Source organism: Polypterus senegalus, chromosome 4 (genome assembly GCF_016835505.1).
Source record: "Polypterus senegalus isolate Bchr_013 chromosome 4, ASM1683550v1, whole genome shotgun sequence".
Taxonomy (NCBI): Eukaryota; Metazoa; Chordata; class Cladistia; order Polypteriformes; family Polypteridae; genus Polypterus; species Polypterus senegalus.
In genome coordinates, this window is record NC_053157.1 from 232,022,985 (window position 1) to 232,045,591 (window position 22,607).

General features: G+C 40.9%; 1 protein-coding gene across 2 annotated transcripts in view; it reads left to right on the forward strand.

The window, feature by feature from the left end:
- The first annotated feature begins 4,890 nt into the window (after window positions 1-4,890).
- Window positions 4,891-22,607, forward strand: part of LOC120528121 (gastrula zinc finger protein XlCGF57.1-like) — a 38,023-nt gene continuing 20,306 nt past the window's right edge. Inside the window, exons 1-2 of one of the 2 annotated variants that reach the window (XM_039752163.1) lie at window positions 4,891-5,748; window positions 16,418-17,014. In XM_039752163.1, coding sequence (XP_039608097.1) covers window positions 16,600-17,014 — 415 coding nt within the window. In that variant the 5' untranslated portion in view covers window positions 4,891-5,748; window positions 16,418-16,599. Of the gene's footprint in view, window positions 5,749-14,421; window positions 14,458-16,417; window positions 17,015-22,607 lie in introns of those variants that run through there. The other variant, XM_039752164.1, reaches the window with a different exon arrangement.

Consider the following 22,607-nt stretch of genomic DNA (forward strand, 5'->3'; position numbering starts at 1 on the left):
TAGATAGATAGATAGATATAAAGGCACTATATGATAGACAGACAGATAGATAGATATAAAGGCACTATATGATAGATAGATAAATAGATGTGAAAGGCACTATATGACAGATTGATAGATATGAAGGGCACTATATAACACATAGATAGATAGATGTGAAAGGCACTATATGACAGATTGATAGAACTGTAAGGCACTGTATGATAGATAGATAGATAGATAGATAGATAGATAGATAGATAGATAGATAGATAGATAGATAGCTAGATTTCCATCTCTGCCCAACAGTTTTATATTACAAATGAAACACTCAGACTTGTGACTAAAGTGCCCATTGCAGACTTTCATTGAGTTGCAGACATTTTCACCACACAACACTTTTTCTACATTCCTTTACCCCATTTCAGTGCACCACGGCAATGGCAGGTCTATTAAAGCTGTCATATTCAGTTCTTTGTCGCGCGCCCCTCACATGCAATGACTGCTTGAGGTCTGCCATTCATAGACGTCAGCAGGTACTGAGGATCTTCTCTGGTGATGCTCTGACATCTTGAGCTCCTGCTTGATTCCTTCTGTTTTCTCTTCAGCATATGGAAGGCTTGCTCAGTTGAATTGAAATCGGGGGATTGGCTTGGCCATGCCAGAATTTTCCATTGTTTAGCTTTGATAAGCTCCTGTGTTGCCTCAGCAGTCTGTTTGGATTGTTATCTTCTGTAGGATGAAGTGCCCTCCAATGAGTTTAGAGGCATGTACAGTAGACCCCCGCAAAGTCACGGTTCAGAGTTCGCAGCCTCAGTCATTCGTGGCTTTTTCCTTAGAACCTATCTATTAATTGTTAGCTGAAACTGCAAATATCCTCTGTAACTTTTATGGCTATTTTTCGTGGCAATACGGTGCTGTAGGGAGAACAGGAAGCAACTGTAGAGGAAAATGCAGCTTGGGATGGTGAAAGCAGCCAATAGAATTTGAAACTGCAACTCCCAGCAGTCCCTGCAGTGACTCTACAATCCTGTCACTTTAATCTCCTGTGTTTCTGTGCAATTTTGTGACCCAAACGTGACCCCCTGCAGCCTCACTGTCACTGGGATTGAGCTGCTGCAGTAAGACTAGCCTGCCAGTATCAGTGCTTACCTCTGTGTACTTGAGTTTAGCCAGTTCAAGAGCAGTTTGCTCAGTGATTTACTGAATTTCATCCATGGTGTCAGTTGCCCTAACCCTTGTACATATTGTTCCAGTAGTTTTTTAAATAGTTTTGACAGTTCATTAGCAGTGTGTAAAGTGATCAGTGTATAATTGTGATGCTCTTTGCATGAAAAAAAATGTGTTCCGTTAAAACTTCAATTTTTCTTTGTGAATTGTGACATTTACTTAAAAAGTGCAGCAAAAAAGTATTTGGTGTCCAGGGATGCATTAACCCCCAAGTACAGTCATATGAAAAAGTTTGGGAATCCCTCTCAGCCTGCATAATAATGGACCCTACTTTCAACAACAAAAAAGATAACAGTGGTATGTCTTTCATTTCCTAGGAACATCTGAGCACTGCGGTGTTTTCTGAACAAAGATTTTTAGTGAAGCAGTATTTAGTTGTATGAAATTAAATCAAATGGGAAAAACTGGCTGTGCAAAAATGTGGGTCCCCTTGTCATTTAGCTGATTTGAATGCCTGTCACTGCTCAATGCTGATGACTTGCAACACCAAATTGGTTGGATGAGCTCATTAAGCCTTGAACGTCATAGACAGGAGTGTCCTATCATGAGTGGTAAAAGGTATTTAAGGTGGTCAGTTGCAAGTTGTGCTTCCTTCCCTTTGACTCTCCTCTGAAGAGTGACAGACAGCATGAGATCCTCACAGCAACTCTCACAAGATCTGAACACAAAGATTGTTGAGTCTCCTGGTTTAGGGGAAGGCTACAAAAAGCTCTCTCAGAGGTTTAAACTGTCAGTTTCAAGTGTAAGGAATGGAATCAGGAAATGGAAGGCCACAGGCACAGTTGCTGTTAAACCTCAGGTCTGACAGGCCAAGAAAAATACAGGAGCGTCATATGGGCAGGATTGTGAGAAGGAGTACAGACAACCCACAGATCACCTCCAAAGACCTGCAAGAACATCTCGCTGCAGATGGTGTATCTGTACATCGTTCTACAATTCAGCGCAATTTGCACAAAAAACATCAGTACACTGTAAAAAAATAATGTTAAATTTACGGTAAAAAACTGGCAGCTGGGGTCACCAGGATTTTACCGTAAATAACAAGGTAACAATATTTTTAGGTCTACAGTATAATTTTGTACTAAAAAACTATTTGGTATTTGCAACAAACTCCAACAAAAGGAAATGTTTAACCATTACCAGAAGTTCATGTTGTGTAATAAATATGATAATCAATAAACAATATGTATTGGCAGAATCAAACCCCATTACACAGTTTGCATCAGTTAAGTAACAACAACCAATAGCAAGTATGTACCATTTAATTATCCATCCATTTTCTAACCCGCTGATTCTGAATACAGGGTCATGGGGGTCTGCTGGAGCCAATCCCAGCCAACACAGGGCACAAGGCAGGAACCAATCCTGGGCAGGGTGCCAACCCACCGCAGGACACACACCCTCACACCAAGCACACACTAGGGCCAATTTTTAGAATCGCCAATCCACCTAACCAGCATGTCTTTGGACTGTGGGAGGAAACCGGAGTGCCCGGAGGAAACCCACGCAGACACGGGGAGAACATGCAAGCTCCACGCAGGGAGGACCGGGGAAGCGAACCCGAGTCTCCTAACTGTGAGGCAGCAGCGCCACCGTGCCACCCCCATTTAATTATACACATTGAAAACAATTCAATGTTTAAAGAAGGTACGGTGTCTGGTGGAGAAGTAAATTTTTCTTTTGTGGTGTATGGTGTCGTACTTATCAATACAAATACAACCCACCATAAATCAGCTGCCATAACCTCAAAAAACCTTCAATATGTGGGGAAAAATAAGTCTACTAACTTAGGTTAAGTTTTGTTCCCTACTATTCAAAGGTATGCGGTTCACCAGGAACAATATTGTAAAAAGGGGCGTGTCCTTATGCAAATATCGTAACCGGTTTTCCTGAAACAGTGATTCACCGTTTTACATTTTACGGTTGTTTACCTTCGTTGTTTAACAGTTTTACACTGTAAAATTAACAGATTTTTTTCAGTATAACTGTAATGCATCAATAAATGGTATTATTAGCATATTTTGAAGGTAGAAAAATATTGATTTTACAGAACTTGGCTGTAAAAAATAATGAAATTTATTGTTTAAGATATACAGGTAATTTTCAGTAGAACATAAGGTAACTTTCCCTTTTTTCAGAAAAGGTCTTTTACTTTCACCATTTACAGTATTTGTACCATTAAATTTACTGACATTTTTTACAGTGTTTGGCAGGGTGATGAGAAAGAAGCCCTTTCTGCACTCACGTCACAAACAGAGTCGCTTGTTGTATGCCAATGCTCATTTAGACAAGCCAGATTCATTTTGGAACAAAGTGCTTCGGACTGATGAGACAAAAATTGAGTTATTTGGTCATAAATAAAAGCACTCTGCATGGCAGAAGAAGAACACCGCATTCCAAGGAAAACACCTGCTACCTCCTGTCAAATCTGGTGGAGGTCCCATCATGCTGTGGGGCTAATTCGGGGACTGGGGCCCTTGTTAAAGTTGAGGGTCGGAAGAATCCAACCCGATATCAACAAATTCTTCAGAATAATGTTCAAGAATCAGTCACAAAGCTGAAGTTACGCAGGGGTTGGATATTCCAACAAGACAACAACCCAAAACACAATTCGAAATCTACAAAGGCTTTCATGCAGAGGGAGAAGTACAATGTTCTGGAATGGCCATTACAGTCCCTTGAGTTGAATATCATCGAAAATCTATGGGATGATTTGAAGTAGGGTGTCCATGCTGGGCAGCCATTAAATTGAACTGAACTGGAGAGATTTTATGTGAAGAATGGTCAGAAATACCTCCATCCAGAATCCAGACACTCATCAAAGGCTATAGGAGGACAGCGTCGAGAGGCAAAAGGAGGCTCAACTAAGTATTGATGCCATATCTCTGTTGGGGTGCCCACATTTACGCACCTGTCTAATTTTGTTATGATGCATATTGCATATTTTCTGCTAATCCAATAAACTTAATGTCACCGCTGAAATCCTACTGTTTCCAAGAGGCATGTCAGATATTAAAAGGAAGTTCAACCAATGATAAACAAAAATCCAAAGAATTAAGAGGGGTTCCCAAACCTTTTTCATATGACTGTACACACACACACACACACACACACACATACATACATACACCAAAATGACAAAAAAGGAGGAATGTTAAATTAAAAAGTTCTGACTTGGCAGTTCTAGTCCCAGTGAGGTGTGATTTTTAAAAAAACATATATTTTCTTCCTTTTTCGTCGTTGTGGTGTGTGTTCAGACTATAGTGTGTGTGTGTGTGTGTATTGCTGTTGGCATAAAGAAGCCTCTGTAGCGTTTCCTGACACACTTTTGCTTAATAATTCAGCAATAATTCAATGTCGGTGTATCAGAGTTCACAATGGCACTCAGTTTGGCTTTCATTTTCTCCTTTGCTACGACCTCCAGTGGGTTCAAAGTGTCTCCATTAACTGAGACCAGTCCAATCTGTCACCGATGTCGATGCTCGGCTACTTGTAGCTTCTAAATCCACCACAAGTGCATTGAACGGATATTGAATTGGTGACCAGACGAGTGTTCCGTCCGCTTTGCGCGCTGGGCCACCTTAGAGCAGACTTTTAATTTGATACAGAGGTACACCTAGCATGTCAGTGTTTGTGTTACTGTTGCTACGTGTTTCTAGGCTTGCCCTACACTGATGCCGTAGCTTCACCGACGGTGTTCCTGATGACTCGCCGCAGACAGGCGGCCTTCCCATTAGCCGCTTTATAAGAGGCACGTAATCCAGCCGGCCAAATTAATTCGGAAAAGCTTGACGCGAGCTGCCGTACCGGGGAGAAAAAATCAGCCTGGCCCCTTCGTCACGGATCTGAATCCAAAACCAATAAGTAAATACGCGAAAGCGAGTGCAGTCTACGAGTACGAAACTAAAGGCAAGACTTGCAGAGCTTTAGGCAATTTAGGATAAAGCTATCAGTATCCTACCTCACGATTGGCCGAGGTGGGTCACGTGGCCAACGTGATTGCGCCTGTATTCGAGGGTGCCTGACACTAAAGATGGCAGCGCCGAGAGCTGAATAGGAATGTGTCTTGATGTGAATCAAGCCACAGGACCTTCACCGGGACGTCACTGTCTATGAAAAAAAAATATATATATATCCGGTGCCACTTTTTTCTAATGTTTCCATCGCGTCGGTATTAGCAGAAATAAAGAAAAGAAACAGAAAATAACCACCAGACTGTTGCCTGGGAGAGCTCCAGAAACATACTGAAGTTTTGGGGAGATAAGTGAGCACGGACAACTCGACATTACCTTTGTGTGGTCACTTTTTTGAGTAGAAGGCAAATATTCTCTTCCTCGTCGATCTAAGACCGGACAGTGCAGACGGGAACAAAACGCGGCGCGACTTTCAAATGCGGTGTGATACGAGGAGGCGAGGGTTTGTGATCCAGAAGACCGGGAGAACGCGAATCTGGACCGCCTAACTCCAAGTGACTGAGTTAAGTAAGCGCTCCCTCCGAATCTAAAACTGAACCCCATGGGTCCAACACATCGGCGTGAGGTGAGTTCAATGTGGACAGGAGGATGTGGGCATTAAAGCAGAACAGAGCGCTCTGTTCATTTAGTGAGCCTGCACATTCGGAGAGCGTGAGAAGTGTTGGCTGTCATGTAGATCTATAGGCGGTACCTGCTCGGTTTTATAGCTTCTTCTTCGAAAATGATCCTATACTGCAAATATGCATTTTAATACTTATTAACAGTCCGTGCTACTAAAAACGGGTAACATTAAAAGGAGGCTACCACCTATATAAGTACTGACGTGACTAGCTGTCAACGCTGGATGGAAACGTGAACAGTGTCTAAACAAAAAAAGTTTACATTTTATTAGTGAAAAGAAACAAACCTCAGTAAACGTTCAGCTGCCACACGGTGAAGAATTAGCCCGGTCATGAATTTGCCTGATATTCACAAGCTCCCAACACAATCGGTATTAATGTTTCAAGCTGGTAAGACCTACAACTCATTGGCTGTGCAGATAAACTCTATTGCTACCATATGGAATGTTGAAATATGTGAGTTTGACATGATTTGTGGTGATAATCTGTTACAGGACCGATTCGATCAGAATCGGAGAGGCATCAGGAATGCACATACAGATTACAAGGAATGGTTAAAACGGTAATCTGTCTGTTGTTATGTAATGCTTCTGGTTAAAACTGTAATAGACATTATTTGGGTGTGTGTGTCCTGCGATTGGCTGATATGTTGTACATATTATCAAAATGACGGCCTATCTTCACCATTTGGAAGTGGATTTGAATAAGTGTTTACAAAACTAGATGTGCAAAAAAAAATAAATAAATAAAAATGTGACAATGTGTATGTTGGTATGACTGGACTTCTAAAAATGCTCTTAAAATGAATATATTTCACAGTATTAAAACATTCCCATTCTTTTATGGAATGTCTCCGTGACCGAGTTGTGAGTTTCTGTTATGTTTATTCCGTCTACCAATACAGTTTTAACCTTCATATGCATTTCATGGCTGCTGTTGGTTTAACATACAGAAAGAACAACTGTTGGATATCTGCCTCCTTAATAAATCTACATGAGGCTAATGCTGGGTACAGTATACTAATTTAGACTGGAAAATTTGTCCACTATGGGTCAAATCAGGGTCTCCGCACACACGTTAAGATATGGTAATACACACACCTTTACATAGAGTATTTCAGTTTTGAACTCCATCCCAAGTGCTTTATGGCCACCATGATGTCCACCTTTATAAATATCGATGCACCCTTCAATTTCCAAAATCATCCCCTGGTGCTTTATAACCACAGTGCTGCCCATCTTTACTTATAGCTCCTTTCAGTGTTAAACACCATTCTTGAGGGCTTTATGTACACCACAATGTCCATCTTTATATAGCGCTTTGCAAGCGTGAACATTAACCTTAAGTGGTTTATGATCAGCATGTTGTCCATCTTTGAAAAGCAACACCCGATTCTAAATACCATCCCAAATTGCTTTGTGCATACACAAGTGTAAAACTGAATATTCTGGTCTGTTTTTGTTGTTTGCAGCAATATACCGGGTGAGATATTGAAGCAGCTTAACTATTAGCGAAACATACAGGCTTGATGGACTGAGTGGTTGTAATGGAAGGATTTTTCTAAAGAGAGGAAGGGAATCAAGAGAGCAGGTGGGCGTTGGTCGCTTCAGCGCGAAACCCAGCTGCATTACTAATTTTTTGGGAGAAACAGCCGGGAATGTTCTAAAGATACAGCCAAGGCAATGTAAGGAGTTGTTTTTCACTTCGAGAGGCCTTTTTCACATGTAAGCATATTACTGTGTCTTCTGGTATCAGGCACTGCTTCAGTCAAGGTCAAATGCCGTGTCTCGTGGAAGCGGGGGTGTGTGTGCTGAAACTGATCACTTCTGCATGCACTGCTTCCACGTAGGCTGCTTTTGGGCAAGGACACCTAATTAGTATATAAGGGAAGGTTCCGCCCTCAGTTTCTTTGGACGCTCAACCGTGGGGAAAGGCGCACACCGCCCGGTCTTCTCTTGATAAAAGGCACACGGGGTTGATCCTCTGACGAGACTGACATGCGGGCTCCCTCAGTCTACTGGTCTAGGATGATAGGCTCTGGGTCTTTCGATGTATGTTACTGTATGTATGTATGTTATTGTAAGTATAAGTTTGTCTCTTTAAGCATATCTATTTATTTCTATAACCCATTCATATGTATTTGTATGTTATAATTGAATAAGTAAATTTTATTGAAGTATCGGACCTCTTCTCTCTGATTTTTGCCTACTTATGTTTTAATCCCCTGAACCATTTTCCCAAATCAAAACATTTTGGCGTAGTCGCTGCAGGATTTTGGGGAATCTGGTAAAATATTGAACTATTGAGTGAGGCAAAAAGAAATCAGAGATGTCTAAGAAAAAGGATAAAAACCCTGGCACGGCTCCTTTACCTCTTCCCGGCTGGGAGGAAACGGTATGGGAAGACTGCGCTAGAGAATTGAGATGGGGGGTTTAACACAATATTGGCAAAGTTTAGGCCCCCCAACACCAGTGAATGTACGAGCCGCACTTAAGAAATGTCAGGTGTCTGTAAAAGAACCCATAACGGGCTTGCAGACGCGGGGGTGGGGTTTACTAACGGCAGTTAGATGTCTGGATAGCTTGGTAGACGAAAAAGGGAGAAAATGCAAATGGACTTGACGGATGCGTTAGGGCGAGCCTCAATGGCCGAATCCCAGGTAGCTGTATTATTGCCGCGGGTACAGCGGGCCGAGGGGATGACGGATGAGGCAGCCTTATGCATAGCCAAGATAAATACCTGGCTAAAAATTTGCGAGCAGCTAGCAGTACACGTAGCAATGTATAAAGAGAATGCCATACAGATTAAGCAACGATCGCTCAGTGTTAAAGTGTGTGGTGGCGCAGTGGTTAGCACTTATGCCATGATTCGAGTTTATTTGTGATTTATGTTGAAGCTTACATGTTGTTTGTTTTGAGTTAATATTCTCAATGACAGTTTAGTCTTTTTGACGGGAGTGCCGTCTTGCTGTGGTATTGAACCGCGTGATTTACAGTTTAGTCTTTTTGACGGGAGTGCTGTCTTTCTGTAGTATCGAACCGCGTGATTTCTTGATAGTTGGATTTGCCCTAATTGTCGCAGGCATAGGATCGCCACGGAAGCAATTCCTCGTTGTCGCTGAGTCATTTCGCCAATGGAGTCTCCTTGATCTAGGAACCAGCGCCGTTTCGAGCTGAGTAGAATCGTGTTAGAGTTAACATCCGCTAACGTCATGAGAGGCTGTTTTATATTATAGTCTGATAAGTAAAACAGCCTTCAGGAAAATGTAGGAGGATAGCACCAAAAAGAAAAATTAAGCGATAGAAAAATGTTTGAGTATATAGATTTGTGTGCAAATATGTATATGTCTGTACTTATATTTGTGGGGAAAGAATAACAAGCGCTGAGAAGAATATAATGCGCGAAAAAGGAAAAGTGCACTGTATTTAACTTCAAAGGTACCTGGCGCTCGCTAATGTCTGTGTATGTGAATATGTCTGTGTTGAACTTATTCAATGTGTGTGCCCGTATATTATGTGTATGCCTGAGCATTAATTGTTCTGTGTGTGTGTGTAAATATGTTTGTGCTAAAAATGTGTGAGCGTACCTGTTATTTGTTCTGTGGGTGCGTGCGTGTGTTTGGGAGTAAGAAAGTAAAAACATGGAGACTTCTGGGTAATGTAGTTCGATTATGATTTGCTGAAGCTGCCGTGTGCATATAAACTTCCAGAGCTCTGAGTAAATATGGGTTAAAATAAATGTGAGTATGAGTAACATTTGATAAAATGAAGAATGCAATCACTTTTAATAATAAGTGATAATAAGTGACGAAACTGAGGTAAAGTTGAATGTGTTAAAACAATGGTTTGGGTGATGATTTTGTGTATGTTATATAGTGTATTAGAGGGATCCCTATGTGTGTATGTTAAATAGGTTTCAGTGTGCTTAAAAGTATGTGTAAAAATATGTGGTGTTGTTTGCAAGAATGAAATAATTGATATTATGTGTAGGAATGTGAATGTAAATGTTGAAATTAAAAGAGCTCTTAATTCTAAATTAGAAAAGATATGAACAGATGGTGTAAAAAGGTCTCCAGATTAAGCATATTATATGAGCACCCCTTTTATTTGAGTACTGGCCAGACTCTGATAAAAGGGAGGATTTTAATTAAAATGAGTAAATTTCAATTGAAGGAGACATTCTTTTAGCAAAATGAAGCTGAAGAAAAACAGACTGTGCTCTTTGGAGTCAACATTCTGAAAAACATGTAATAAAACATCTGGAAGATAACAATGAAAGAATGTGCAAGATCAACTGTCTTTGACAGAAGGTTATGGGGAAAAGAAAATCAGTGTATATAATTGAAGTAGATTTGAAGTATTTTCTTAGTTTGAGATTCTGGGAAAAATTTACCTGATAAAGAAGTGGGTTCTTCATTCTAAATATGGGTAGGAATGTGCAAATTTCTTAGAGGGCCTTATAGTACATAAATAAAGGCACATTTTGCATTATAGGGCATTCTAATATATTGATTTCTTTCCTCATTTCATTTCTGTGTAATATTGACATGTTTGTGTGAAATACAGTGGAATACTGGTATCACAACAAAACTAATGGAAGGTTCACTTTTATATGTTTGATGCATTAATGAAATATTGAATGAGACATTTTATTAAGATCCAAATGTAATGTGGTATTTTAATAATTAGTAATACAAAGAAAGAGAAATATTACTTAGGATACATGTATAGAAACTTTAAAAATGAACACCTTGTGTAAAAAGAAAAATGTTTTTAGGACTTTGCATAATTGAAAATTGGTTTGTGATTAGATACATGGGGGAAGAAATGTGGAGCCTAACTTTTTGTTATATTTCATGTCACCAAGGAAAAGATTAAGAATTTACCCGTCTAGATTGTGGATTTCTTTCTTGACTCTGCTTGATATGTTAAGAATGAAAACAGCAATATTGACACAAGTGTCAATAAGGGGAAGTATTGGTATAAGTATGTTATACTTATATAGTATATAATTATATACTATTATATAGTATGTTGTTATACCAACATACTGCCAATACTGATGCTCTATGTAAGAAAGCTCAGAGCAGAATATACTTTCTGAGAAGGTTGGCATCCTTCAACATCTGCAGTAAGATGCTTCAGATGTTCTACCAGACGGTTGTGGCGAGTGCCCTCTTTTACGCGGTGGTGTGCTGGGGTGGCAGCATAAAGATGAAAGACCCCTCACGCCTGGACAAACTTGTTACGAAGGCAGGCTCCATTGTAGGATTAAAGTTGGACAGTTTAACATCTGTAGCAGAGCGACGGGCATTAAGCAAACTCCTGTCAATCATGAAGAATCCACTGCATCCACTTAACAGGATCATCTCCAGGCAGAGGAGTAGCTTCAGTGACAGACTTTTGTCACCGTCCTGCTCCACTGACAGACTGAGGAGATCGTTCCTCCCCGACACTATGCGACTCTTCAATTCCACCCGGGGGAGTAAATGCTAACATTAATTTTATTTAAATTTGTTTCATTTTTATTACTATTTAATTTAATATTGTTTCTTTGTATCAGTATACTGCTGCTGGATTATGTGAATTTCCCCTTGGGATTAATAAAGTATCTATCTATCTATCTACATTTTGAAACCAGTTTAAATTTTGGAACTTTTTTAATTATTAGGGAACAAATGCAGATAATTTGAATATTATGTCAATGTTATTGGGGACAATTTTTGTAATGATTTATTATTGAGTACTTTTACTTTGGTAATACATTGATTGACTTTATTTTAATAATGACTTGGGACATGTTTCTTTAATTGAGTGGAAATTGCAACCGCAGCCAAACTGGAAACAGCTATAAAGGAGGACTTGAACTTTGTGCTTATCAATTGAAACTTTTACTCTGACTGTTTAAAGACAAATTGACTTAGACAAGCACAGACTGGATTGAACTGACTGTTTGTTTCACTGCTAGCAATATTTTTAATAGGGGTACCCCCAACGAAACAGATCTGACATCTTATGACATATTGTTTTTTGGATCCATAAGTAGCTACTGTGAACGCTGGCCCGGACACACACAGACGGACAACATATTTTCATCCACACACCGTTTATTTCCAATATATACAATGTTTAGTGCACTCACGAACCCCAGTGCCTTCAGCACCGATTCCCCCAAGTCCAGGCCACGCAGTCCTGTGCCTCTTTTCTCCTGGGCCCCTTATATAATGCTCCCGGATGAGCCCCAGGTGTTCCCGGTATCCGCTCCTTAGCCACGCCCCAGCGTGGCGGAAGTGTCGGCTGTCCTCCTGGCAGCTCTCCGGGCGCCACATAAAGTCTTCCCCCCAGCACTTCCTGGTGTGGCGGAAGTGCTGGGCTCCAGGGACAATTAGGCACTGGGGAGCCGCCTGGCGGTGGCCACAGGTCCCTACAGGGCTGGGAATTCAAAGCCCCCTACCCAAGGCCCCCTGCATAACCAGGACGGACGCCCCCACTCGGTCTGGAGGAGGCACACACCCTCCTCTGGTCCTCCAAGGCGTCCCGGCCGGGCTCCAGCCCCGGCCAAGGACCACACGGGATAAACTGGCATCGGGGTGCCGCCTGGCGGTGACCACGGGCCCCTACAGTGTAGGGCTTCCATGCCCTCGACCAATGGCCTCCAATAGAACCAGGACGGACGCCCCCTCACGGTCTGGAGGAGGCACAAGCCCTCCTCACGACCACACTGCTAATGAAAAATTAATAGGCTGACTATTTAAATGAGCGTTTTTAAGCCTTTACGTCTGCAGGTGAAAGCTGTTTTTTTCCTAGTGCATCGTAGTTGACAGCATTTGAAGTTGAACCAGAGGTTGGGCTGTGATAAAGGTCTGCAGATAAACTAATTATCTGACTACAAGGAGAACCCAGCCATACCAAAGAGGGAGTCAAGTCATGAATCAGGCCATCGATCAGCTGACTACTGGACAACGCACTTCGATTCCAGTTCCAGGCATCATGGATACCTGCTGCCAAGAGCTCAACTATGCTGGTGATGTTTGAGCCCAAAAGATCATCGTAGATTCCGAATCATAGATGACATCTGCCTACTTGGGTCCTTTTTGCTTGGGATGTTGGACCCCAACACCTGCTTTGGTCCTTATTAGAGAAGAAAGTCCGTCACACTTTTACTCTGCAGGGCTCAATGTTCTTGCTGGAGCCTGCTTTGACTGTCCACTTGTTTGACAAATGGCAACATCTTTGAAATTAAAAGTATTTGAACTGTAAAGTATGAAAGGTATAGAAGGGAAAGCTAATTATTTGTAGACAAAGCAGAATATAGGGATTCCTAAATAATATGCATTTAATGAATGTTTGTATTAATGGGAATGCTATATGATTTGTATGAATTCCTAGTGGTTAAGAATAGATATTTTTAGATAAATGTTTTGATATGTCTTCTGATATTTTGTATGAGATAATAAGTCACCTTTAAGGATGTGTGAAGTTAATCAGAATTGAGTCTAATCTAACATAAGGGATCTATTAGAGATTGTTAAGTGATTGTCATTGAAGGGACAATGCACTATTATTAGTTGGGGTCAGTCCAGTTTAGATATTTTAGGTTATTGATTGTAGTGTTATAGCAAATAATGTAGAGCTTTACATTTAATTAATTGAAAAGAATAATAGTAAGCATATGGGATGACACACATGACTAGTATTTTGAGGATAAGGGACACATACTATAGGTCAGGACATCCATAGCTTTTAGAAGAGGATAAAACAGTTTAGGCTAGCATGTTGATGGTGATACAGGTCAAATGATTAACATTATTGCTTGTTAAGTATATGAATTATAAAATTAGTGAAATGAAGTAATAATTTGGCCCATAGGAGATGGAGTGTCTTATACATACAGTGGTGAGTGTGTGGTTTGTGAATTAAAAAGCCCAGATGAAGTCTGAAGATCTCTGAAGATATGAATCCTTAATAAGAAGCTTGGGTATAACCATTGAAATTGAAATGAATGTGACCTCAAAAATGACCCAGTGATTTGCATTTTGGAAGGTAGTGCTGACATCTTCTGAAGGGAGGATTGACACCTACTGTCCACAAAATGGCTGCATCAATGTGATAAAGATGGCTTAAGGTTGAGACCACAGCTGGGTGTATATTTGGGCAATTTTATAAATGAGTGTGTTAAGATGTGAGCATGGTGAGGTGTGTAAGGACTTTATCTCTGATTATCATTGTGCACAGCGGTGACAACCTAAAACTGAGAACTTTTGAGTTATTTAAGTTAAATATTTATGCCATCTGTATCATCACCAACAATATTAATTAGTATTAGCTTTATTTGAACCTGGGAATCATGGGGGTTCATGTTAGTGAAGTAGAAATTATTCTCTTAATGGTATTGTTATATATATATTTGAATGGTATGTTGTTGCTTATTACCAGTTTCCTAATTAGTTATTACTAGAGTTGTTGTCAAACAGGTGTGCATCCAATTTCTTGAACCATGGACATCTTCGGTTAAAGATTTTTATTCTTTTCTTGATGACAATGTGGATGATGAAATACCAAATCAGAAGAAACTCCTTGGGTGAAGTGCTAGTAACCGTTCCCCAGGGAGGTGACCCTCAACGGTGCGCAAAGTACCTGGGTTGAAGGAAAAATGTAAGTTCACTGAAAAAATATTTCTCCAAGCAAAGAAAAAGCACTTATTATGGACAATTGTTTTATTATCATTATTGCTTTAATGACTATATTCAACTGTTATGTATTTTGTGCTTTACGAAAAATTGCAGTCAGAACAAGAAGGGCAAGAGCGCTGGGTTTGCGCTGAGCGAGGGGCCGAATGTAATGGAAGGATTTTTCTAAAGAGAGGAAGGGGATCAAGAGAGCAGATGGGCATTGATCGCTCCAGTGCAAACCCAGCTGCATTACTAATGTTTTGGGAGAAACCGCCGGGAATGTTCTAAAGATACAGCCAAGGCTATGTAAGGAGTTGTTTTTCACTTCGTGAGGCCTTTTTCACATGTAAGCATATTACTGTGTCTTCTGGTATCAGGCATTGCTTCAGTCAAGGTCAAATGCCGTGTCTCGTGGAAGCGGGGGTGTGTGTGCTGAATCTGATCACTTCTGCATGCACTGCTTCCACGTAGGCTGCTTTTGGGCAAGGACACCTAATTAGTATATAAGGGAAGGTTCCGCCCTCAGTTTCTTTGGACGCTCAACCGTGGGGAAAGGCGCACACCGCCCGGTCTTCTCTTGATAAAAGGCACACGGGGTTGATCCTCTGACGAGACTGACATGCGGGCTCCCTCAGTCTACTGGTCTAGGATGATAGGCTCTGGGTCTTTTGATGTATGTTACTGTATGTATGTATGTTATTGTAAGTATAAGTTTGTCTCTTTAAGCATATATATTTATTTCTATAACCCATTTATATGTTATAATTGAATAAGTAAATTTTATTGAGGTATCGGACCTCTTCTCTTTGATTTTTGCCTACTTATGTTTTAATCCCCTGAACCATTTTCCCAAATCAAAACAGTGGTATCCTCGTGTTTGTCAAATGTCTTAGGTTCTTATAGTAATACATAGTTATTGAGCTGCTCTATAAACTTAGTTTTTCACCTCAGGATAAATAAAGTTGGAGGCACTTCCAGGTCTAACAGAAGCCTCACAAAATAGGGATTACTAATCCGAGCAGTTCCTCCTGGCGGACCCCACAGAACCCAAAAGGGCTTCCCCAAAAGATTACAGGTCCTAGCATGCTCTTTGGGTGTCTGTTTTGGAGTCCTAGCTCAAGGATGGTGCCCTCTAGCTCATCAGGGGGAGACAATGGTCTGATTAGATTGTCTCCTCCAGTTTCTCCATTACACTTGCCTCAAGGCCAGGTAACAAACCGGGATGCCAACACATTCTCTCAGAGGTTGCCACCTTGGATGAAACACATGGAAAAGGCATTGGACAACCCACCTTTCTTGTCAGTCATTCAGTAGGCCAGGGAATGAATTATGCAGTGTCGCAGTTGGGATGCCAGCCCATGCCTGCCATCCTTCACAATAAGGCACTATATGATAGATAGATATGAAAGGCACTATATAATAGATAGACAGATAGATATGAAAGGCACTATACAATAGATAGATATGAAAGGCACTATATGATAGATAGATAGATATGAAAGGCACTATACAATAGATAGATATGAAAGGCACTATATGATAGATAGATAGATAGATAGATAGGATAGTGCCTTTCATATCTATCTATTGTATAGTGCCTTTCATATCTATCTGTCTATCTATTATATATAGTGCCTTTCATATCTATCTGTCTAAATATGTTTTTTTGCTCTTCTTAGGCCTTTATAAGGAGCTTGTTAATTACATTTTTCAGTGTTCTGTACCAGCAGAATGGGTGAATGGCAAAGAGCAGAAAATGCAGTAGTCGATGTGTATGATAAATCTGTCTAAATTTAATATTTGATTTTTCTGTGGTGTCTTAATCTTGTCCTGTAAAATACTTTATAGGATTACCTTTTCACCTGAGATGAAGATGCTGCTAAATTGCTTTCCAGTATTTTAACCTTTGTATTTTTTTTTGTTATTTGTTCTAAATTTCACAGAGATCTACCCCCATCTTATTAAAGGGAAACCCAAGAGAAACCTTTCCTGCTTTAGGCGTTTTCAAGCAAACATTTGCCACAGACTCATTTCGGGGCTGGAAATGTCACAAGGCAGCTCCATACTGCTAAGGAAGAACAAGAGGCAACTTCACTAAATAAAACCATCTTCCCCGTTAAAGGCCATGGAGCGAATCACTGTGCGGATCAAAGAAGAGGATTGTGAATGGGAACCTGTTTGCATTGCACAGCCGGGTTTCTGCATAAAGCAGGAAGATTCAGAATGGGTGAATATCTGTTGTGAAGATGAGGACCATAAGCCGGGGATTATCTGCATTAAAGTGGAGGAGTCTGATCTGGCATCTAAACATGAAGCGGCTAATAGTATCAAGGCAGAAGCGTCTTCAGAGAATGACTGCAGTTCAGGGTCCTGTCCGGCGATCAAAAAAGAGACGTACAGTGTGGTGTCCGAGTCGTCCTCTCAACATCATTCTGTCTACGTAAAATCTGAAGCCCCGGGAACTGATAAGTTAATAATTGAGATGGCACATGGGACAGATGAGCCAGAACAGCCAACCTTGTTGGGACTGCCTGAAAAATGTAAGTGTTTAAGTAGAATAAAATTGCTTTTTTATTATTTTGTCAAATTTTGAAGATATTGGGTATTTTCTACAGAAGTGTGCCACTTTTCTGTGGCAAACTGTTGAAATGCGGGGAGAGTTTGATTTTGCTTCATCCCACTGTAGCAAATTGTGTTCTATTCAAGTGAAGTAAAGTGAAATAGCAGTTCATGTTTCAAATTGTCAAGTGTTTTAGGTGCAGATTTCCCCACACACGAACAGTACAGCTGTGCCATTTATTGTTAATATTTTGTTAAGGGATAAAACCAATTACTGATAGAGCCCTGTGACCTGACCCCTAAGATTGGACAGGTTGGGGGTGTGCATTTTTGGAAATGCTGTGTCCTATGTCTATATGCATATATATGTGTGTTTTATATATAAATATACAGGCAGTTAGTAGTTTATATGGCAAAGTGTAATTGAGTGAATTTACCTTCAGTGTCACAAGGGCGACACATAATGATGATGATGACGCTGAATTACAACAAAAAAACATTTTTCTAAATCATCAAAATATGCATATAAAATCCAGCATGCAATCATCACTAGGAATACCTCACCATACCTGGGAATTCGTGAAAGCAGAAAAACACAGCTGTGAAAAAGTATTTGAAAAAAAACACTGGTCACACTGAATGGCTTCAGATTCTTAGGCAAAGTTTAATATTCGATAAAAGGAACCCAATTAAGTATATAAGACCATTTTTAAATTGCAACTTAATATAAGAAATAAATTGCCCCGTAGTTATTCTATAAAACAGCTGACCAAAGCTTCCCAAGAAAGGCCAGTCTGCCAAAATGACCCCAAGGATACAGCATTGACAAATCAAATTCATTTTGGCCTGGCGTTATTCACTCTAGTGTAGGCTCAGGGTGGGTAAATAAGAAGATCTCTGATAAAATGCAAGTATAGATTTTTACAAATTAGTAAATGCAGAATTGGTACCCATAAAGGCACAGATGTGTTTCAACACACAGAAAGCCGAGTAGGAACTGAGAAACAGAAATGGAAACCAATCAACATCAGTCCATTAGATAGATAGATACTTTGTTAATCCCAAGGGGAAATTCACATACTCCAGCAGCAGCATACTGATAAAAAACAATATTAAATTAAAGAGTGATAACAATGGAGGTATAACAGACAATAACTTTGTATAATGTTAATGTTTACTTCCCCGGGTGGAACTGAAGAGTCATATAGTGTGGAGGACAAACGATCTCCTCAGTCTGTCAGTGGAGCAGGATGGTGACAGCAGTCTGTCGCTGAAGCTGCTCCTCTGTCTGGAGATGATCCTGTTCAGTGGATTCTCCATGACTGACAGGAGCCTGCTCAGTGCCCGTTGCTCTGCCACAGATGTCAAACTGTCCAGCTTCATTCCTACAATAGAGCCTGCCTTCCTAAGATGTTTGTCCAGGTGTGAGGCGTCCTTCTTCTTTATGCTGCCTCCCCAGCACACCACCGCGTAGAAGAGGGCACTCACCACAACCGTCTGGTAGAACATCTGCAGCGTCTTATTGCAGATGTTGAAGGACGCCAGTCTTCTAAGAAAGTCTAGTCGGCTCTGACCTTTGTTACACAGAGCATCAGCATTGGCAGTCCAGTCCAATTTATCATCCAGCTGCACTCCCAGGTATTTATAAGTCTGCACCCTCTGCACACAGTCGCCTCTGATGATCACGGGGACCATTAATTAATTATTGAACTATGATGTATTAGCTCATGCTCCTAACCTCCTCCTCCTTCTCCTATGGCCACTTGACATTCAAGACGTTGCAGAGAAGAACAGCCAAAGAACTCCAAACCTCTCTGGGCTCAGCTGAGGTCAGTGCTCATGAGACGCAGTCAAAATGGGATTCATGACCAGGCAGCAAAGTTTAAATATTTCCAGTGTGAGAACAACATTGGTGCTCGTTTCGCAATTCCATAGAAACACAGGGCTGATCCCCAAGCATTTATGAGTGATGTCCTATGGACAGACAAGACGCATTTAGAGTTTACTGGATGATTCAGGCCCCACCATGTCTGGCGTTCGACAGAAAGAACATTAGACCTACAATAAATGTGGGGTGTGATGGTGTGTGTGTGTGTGTGTTTCGGAAGACTTGATGGCATTGAAAGATACATGAAATATGGGCGTTACTGGAATATTCTTAAGGAGAATGTCTGACCGTCTGTTGTAACAAGAAGGACACTTAGACATTCGTAAAGGTTTGGGGCAGCCACCCGTATAATGTCCTCTGCCTGCAAAAAGAGCATTGTTTGCTCCAAAAGAGAACTGGTCAATACAGACAAAATGGCGGCTTTAAAGGCCTGTGGAGGAAATGAGATCATCAGAGGTGGGCCCAGAAGTGATGTCATCGGAGGCACCGCAACCCTGTGGGATTTCCCGAGAATGGTCTGCAAGGGATCGAGAGAGACCCTTAGTGCACCCCGCCACCCCCCTGGTTGGACGTGGAATTGCCGTTATTCAGGCCCTTTGGTTAACTCCTATTCGCACGTGTGTGACACTGTCTGTGACCTGAGGGTGAAGTGTCATTGGGATCCACAGCTGAAAAATGACCCACAGCTCCACCAAAAACAACATTTCTGTATATCGGCACATTTTCAAACAAATGACATAGCTCAAGGTCCTTTACAAGTTGAAGAAAACAATATATAAAAATAAGATTAGGCAATAATAAGTAACAAAGAACACAGTAAGGTCTGATGGCCAGGAGAATAGGAATAAAAAAAAATAAAAACAAACTCCACTGGGCTGGAGAAAAAAAAAAAAAATCAAAATCTGCAGGGGTTCTGAGGCCACGAGACCACCCAGCTCCCCTACTGTGCATTCTACCTGACATAAATGATCGCAATCAGTGCTCATGGCTTTCAGGCTTCAAGAATTTGATGATGATGATGATGGTCATGTGGACCTCTGGCCTTCAACCCATCAGGTGGTGGGGGCGCAGATCACAGAAAAACCAGAAGAAGAACAACAATATAGAAAATAGGGGTTAGAACGGATTATGAAAGAGATATGAAAAAGATGATAATTCAATGCACATACAGTACAGAATATCAGGGTTACATTAAAAGGAAGTTATGAGAAAGCCATGTTACAGTAATGTGTTTTTCTCAGTTTGTTAAAGTGCCCCACCGTATCAGCCTGGAGAATTATTATCAGTCAGCTATTCCAGATTTTTAGGAGCCTAACAGCAGAAGGCCGCCTCGCCACTTCTTTTACGTTTAGCTCTTGGAATTCTAAGCAGACGCACATTTGAAGATCTAAGGCACGGGTGTCGAACTCCAGTCCTGGAGGGCTGCAGTGGCTGCAGGTTTTCATTCTAACCATCTTCTTAATTAGTGATCAGTTTTTGCTGCTAATTGCCTCCTTTTGTCTTAATTTGAATTACCTTGACTCAGGCCCCTTAGTTGTTTCCTTTTCCTTAATTAGCAGCCAAACAATAACGAGACACGAAACAAGAATCCATATGACCAGCTCACCTGTGCCCATCACAAAATATGTGAAAATAAAGAAAGGTGGAGGTCTCAGTAAGGCTGATCTCTCAGCTCACTGAAACATTGTGATGGTGGCCTTAGAAAAAACTGAAGAAATAAACACTTCTGGAAATGTCTGCTGTGGCAGAATGAGAGCAGCAACGGGCCATGGAATTAAATCATGAGTTTAATTAACAGCAAGAATCGGCTTCTCGTTGGTCATCTGGTCAGCAGGTCATCTGTTGGCTCGTGTCATGCCTCATTTCTGTTTAGCTGCCATTAAATGAAGAGAGGAATGAATCCTTAAGAACAGGGCTATTACAATGGAGGGAAAAGGAGTTAATTAGCTGTGAAAACTGGTCACTGATTAGGAAAAGGGTGAGAATGAAAACTTGCAGCTACTGCGGCCCACCAGGCCTGGAATTCTTAATGATAAAATTTGTTTTTGCCTTAGCACGCTGGGGGGACTTAATAGAGGAGGAGAGGTTGGGAGCATGCGCCGACAGAGTGTTGGTACAACAAATGACCTGGGGCCTCATGTATAAACGGTGCGTACGCACAGAAATGTTGCATAAGAACTTTTCCACGTTCAAATCGCGATGTATAAAACCTACACTTGGCGTAAAGCTACGCACTTCTCCACGGTACCTCATACCTTGTCGTACACAAGTTCTCCGCTCGGTTTTGCAAACTGGTGGCACCCAGCGTCAAAGCAGTGCTACTGTTCTTGTGTAATTACTCATTATTTTCATGACGCGGCTTTATAAATACACTGAAACTAACCGCATATTGTTTATTAGTGTAACGCATCTGATTGTAATTAACTTGTAACAATATAATGGTCCACAGAATGGTCAAACTATTCCAAATACCGTAACTGTTTTAGCGTTGTTACTCTCACTGCACCTTCTTCATCTGTCAGCTGCTCCCTTTAAGGGTTGCCACAGCGGATCATCTTTTCCCATATCACTCTCACTGCACGACTCGGAGTATTTATATCACTGTATCTGAGTGTGAATCACGGCAGCAGCTGATCGGAAAGAGAATTATCGGTATACAGCTTTAAGGACACGCTGTCTCAGCCACTGCAAAACATTTTAAAGCCTTTCCTGTACGGACCTCGCGGTTCAGAAACAGTTTCATCCCAAGAACTTTAAATGCAGCCAATCAATTGCTCCTTGTAGAACTGTTTGTACTTATAAGTACAATCACCACACTGTAAACTTGCACTACAGTTATAATATCTCACAACCTGGGCCACTTTATAAAGCACGTATTTACATATGATGAGGATATCATTTTTAAGGTGAAATGCAGCAAAATATGTTTATTATATTATACAGATAAAACTTTAACTTCATTTACATAATCCATATTCTTCACTGGGACTGGCGCGAAGGATAGAATAATTAAACACGTACTACGAAGATATTTCAATGTTCTTTAAACGTTTTGAAGAATCGGCGCTAAGCTTACAGATGGCTTAACGTCTATTACAGAGCTGATTGTGTGGCGATCGGTTACTTGGGGAAAGAAAAGCAAGGACTGCAGTGACGGCTACGCCAATATATATTGAATATAAAACAGAAAGAGAAAATAACAACAAATTTCGACAAAAGATAAATGCTTGTGCCCTGAGCATGAGGCGGCTATGCAGTGTCCACAACGGACGTGGCCATCCACCGTGCATAAGCTGCCTCACTGACATTGGCGGGTGAAGGAGCCACCGATTCTTCCTCTGCCCAGTGCCACCACAAGCCTAGAGCTGCCCCTGAGTACTGCTGCAATAAATGGTTTAATCGAAGGTCGCGCACAATCACTGCGCCGTGAAACTCATTTTTAATAACGTGCTTTAACTCCTATCATCATAAAAACGATATCACGTATACAGTACATCTCAGTATTTTAGTTATTCAGAGAGCTGTAATATCACGAATGTAATGGACTCTGTGTCCAGTCGGAGTAAGAGAGCCAGTTTAAGAAGCAAGTAGTGATTCACACACACAGAGCACATAGAAGATCAAATACAAAACAAAGCATTTAACGTGCTACTTTAATTACGATGGGATTTGAGAAACTGGTTAAT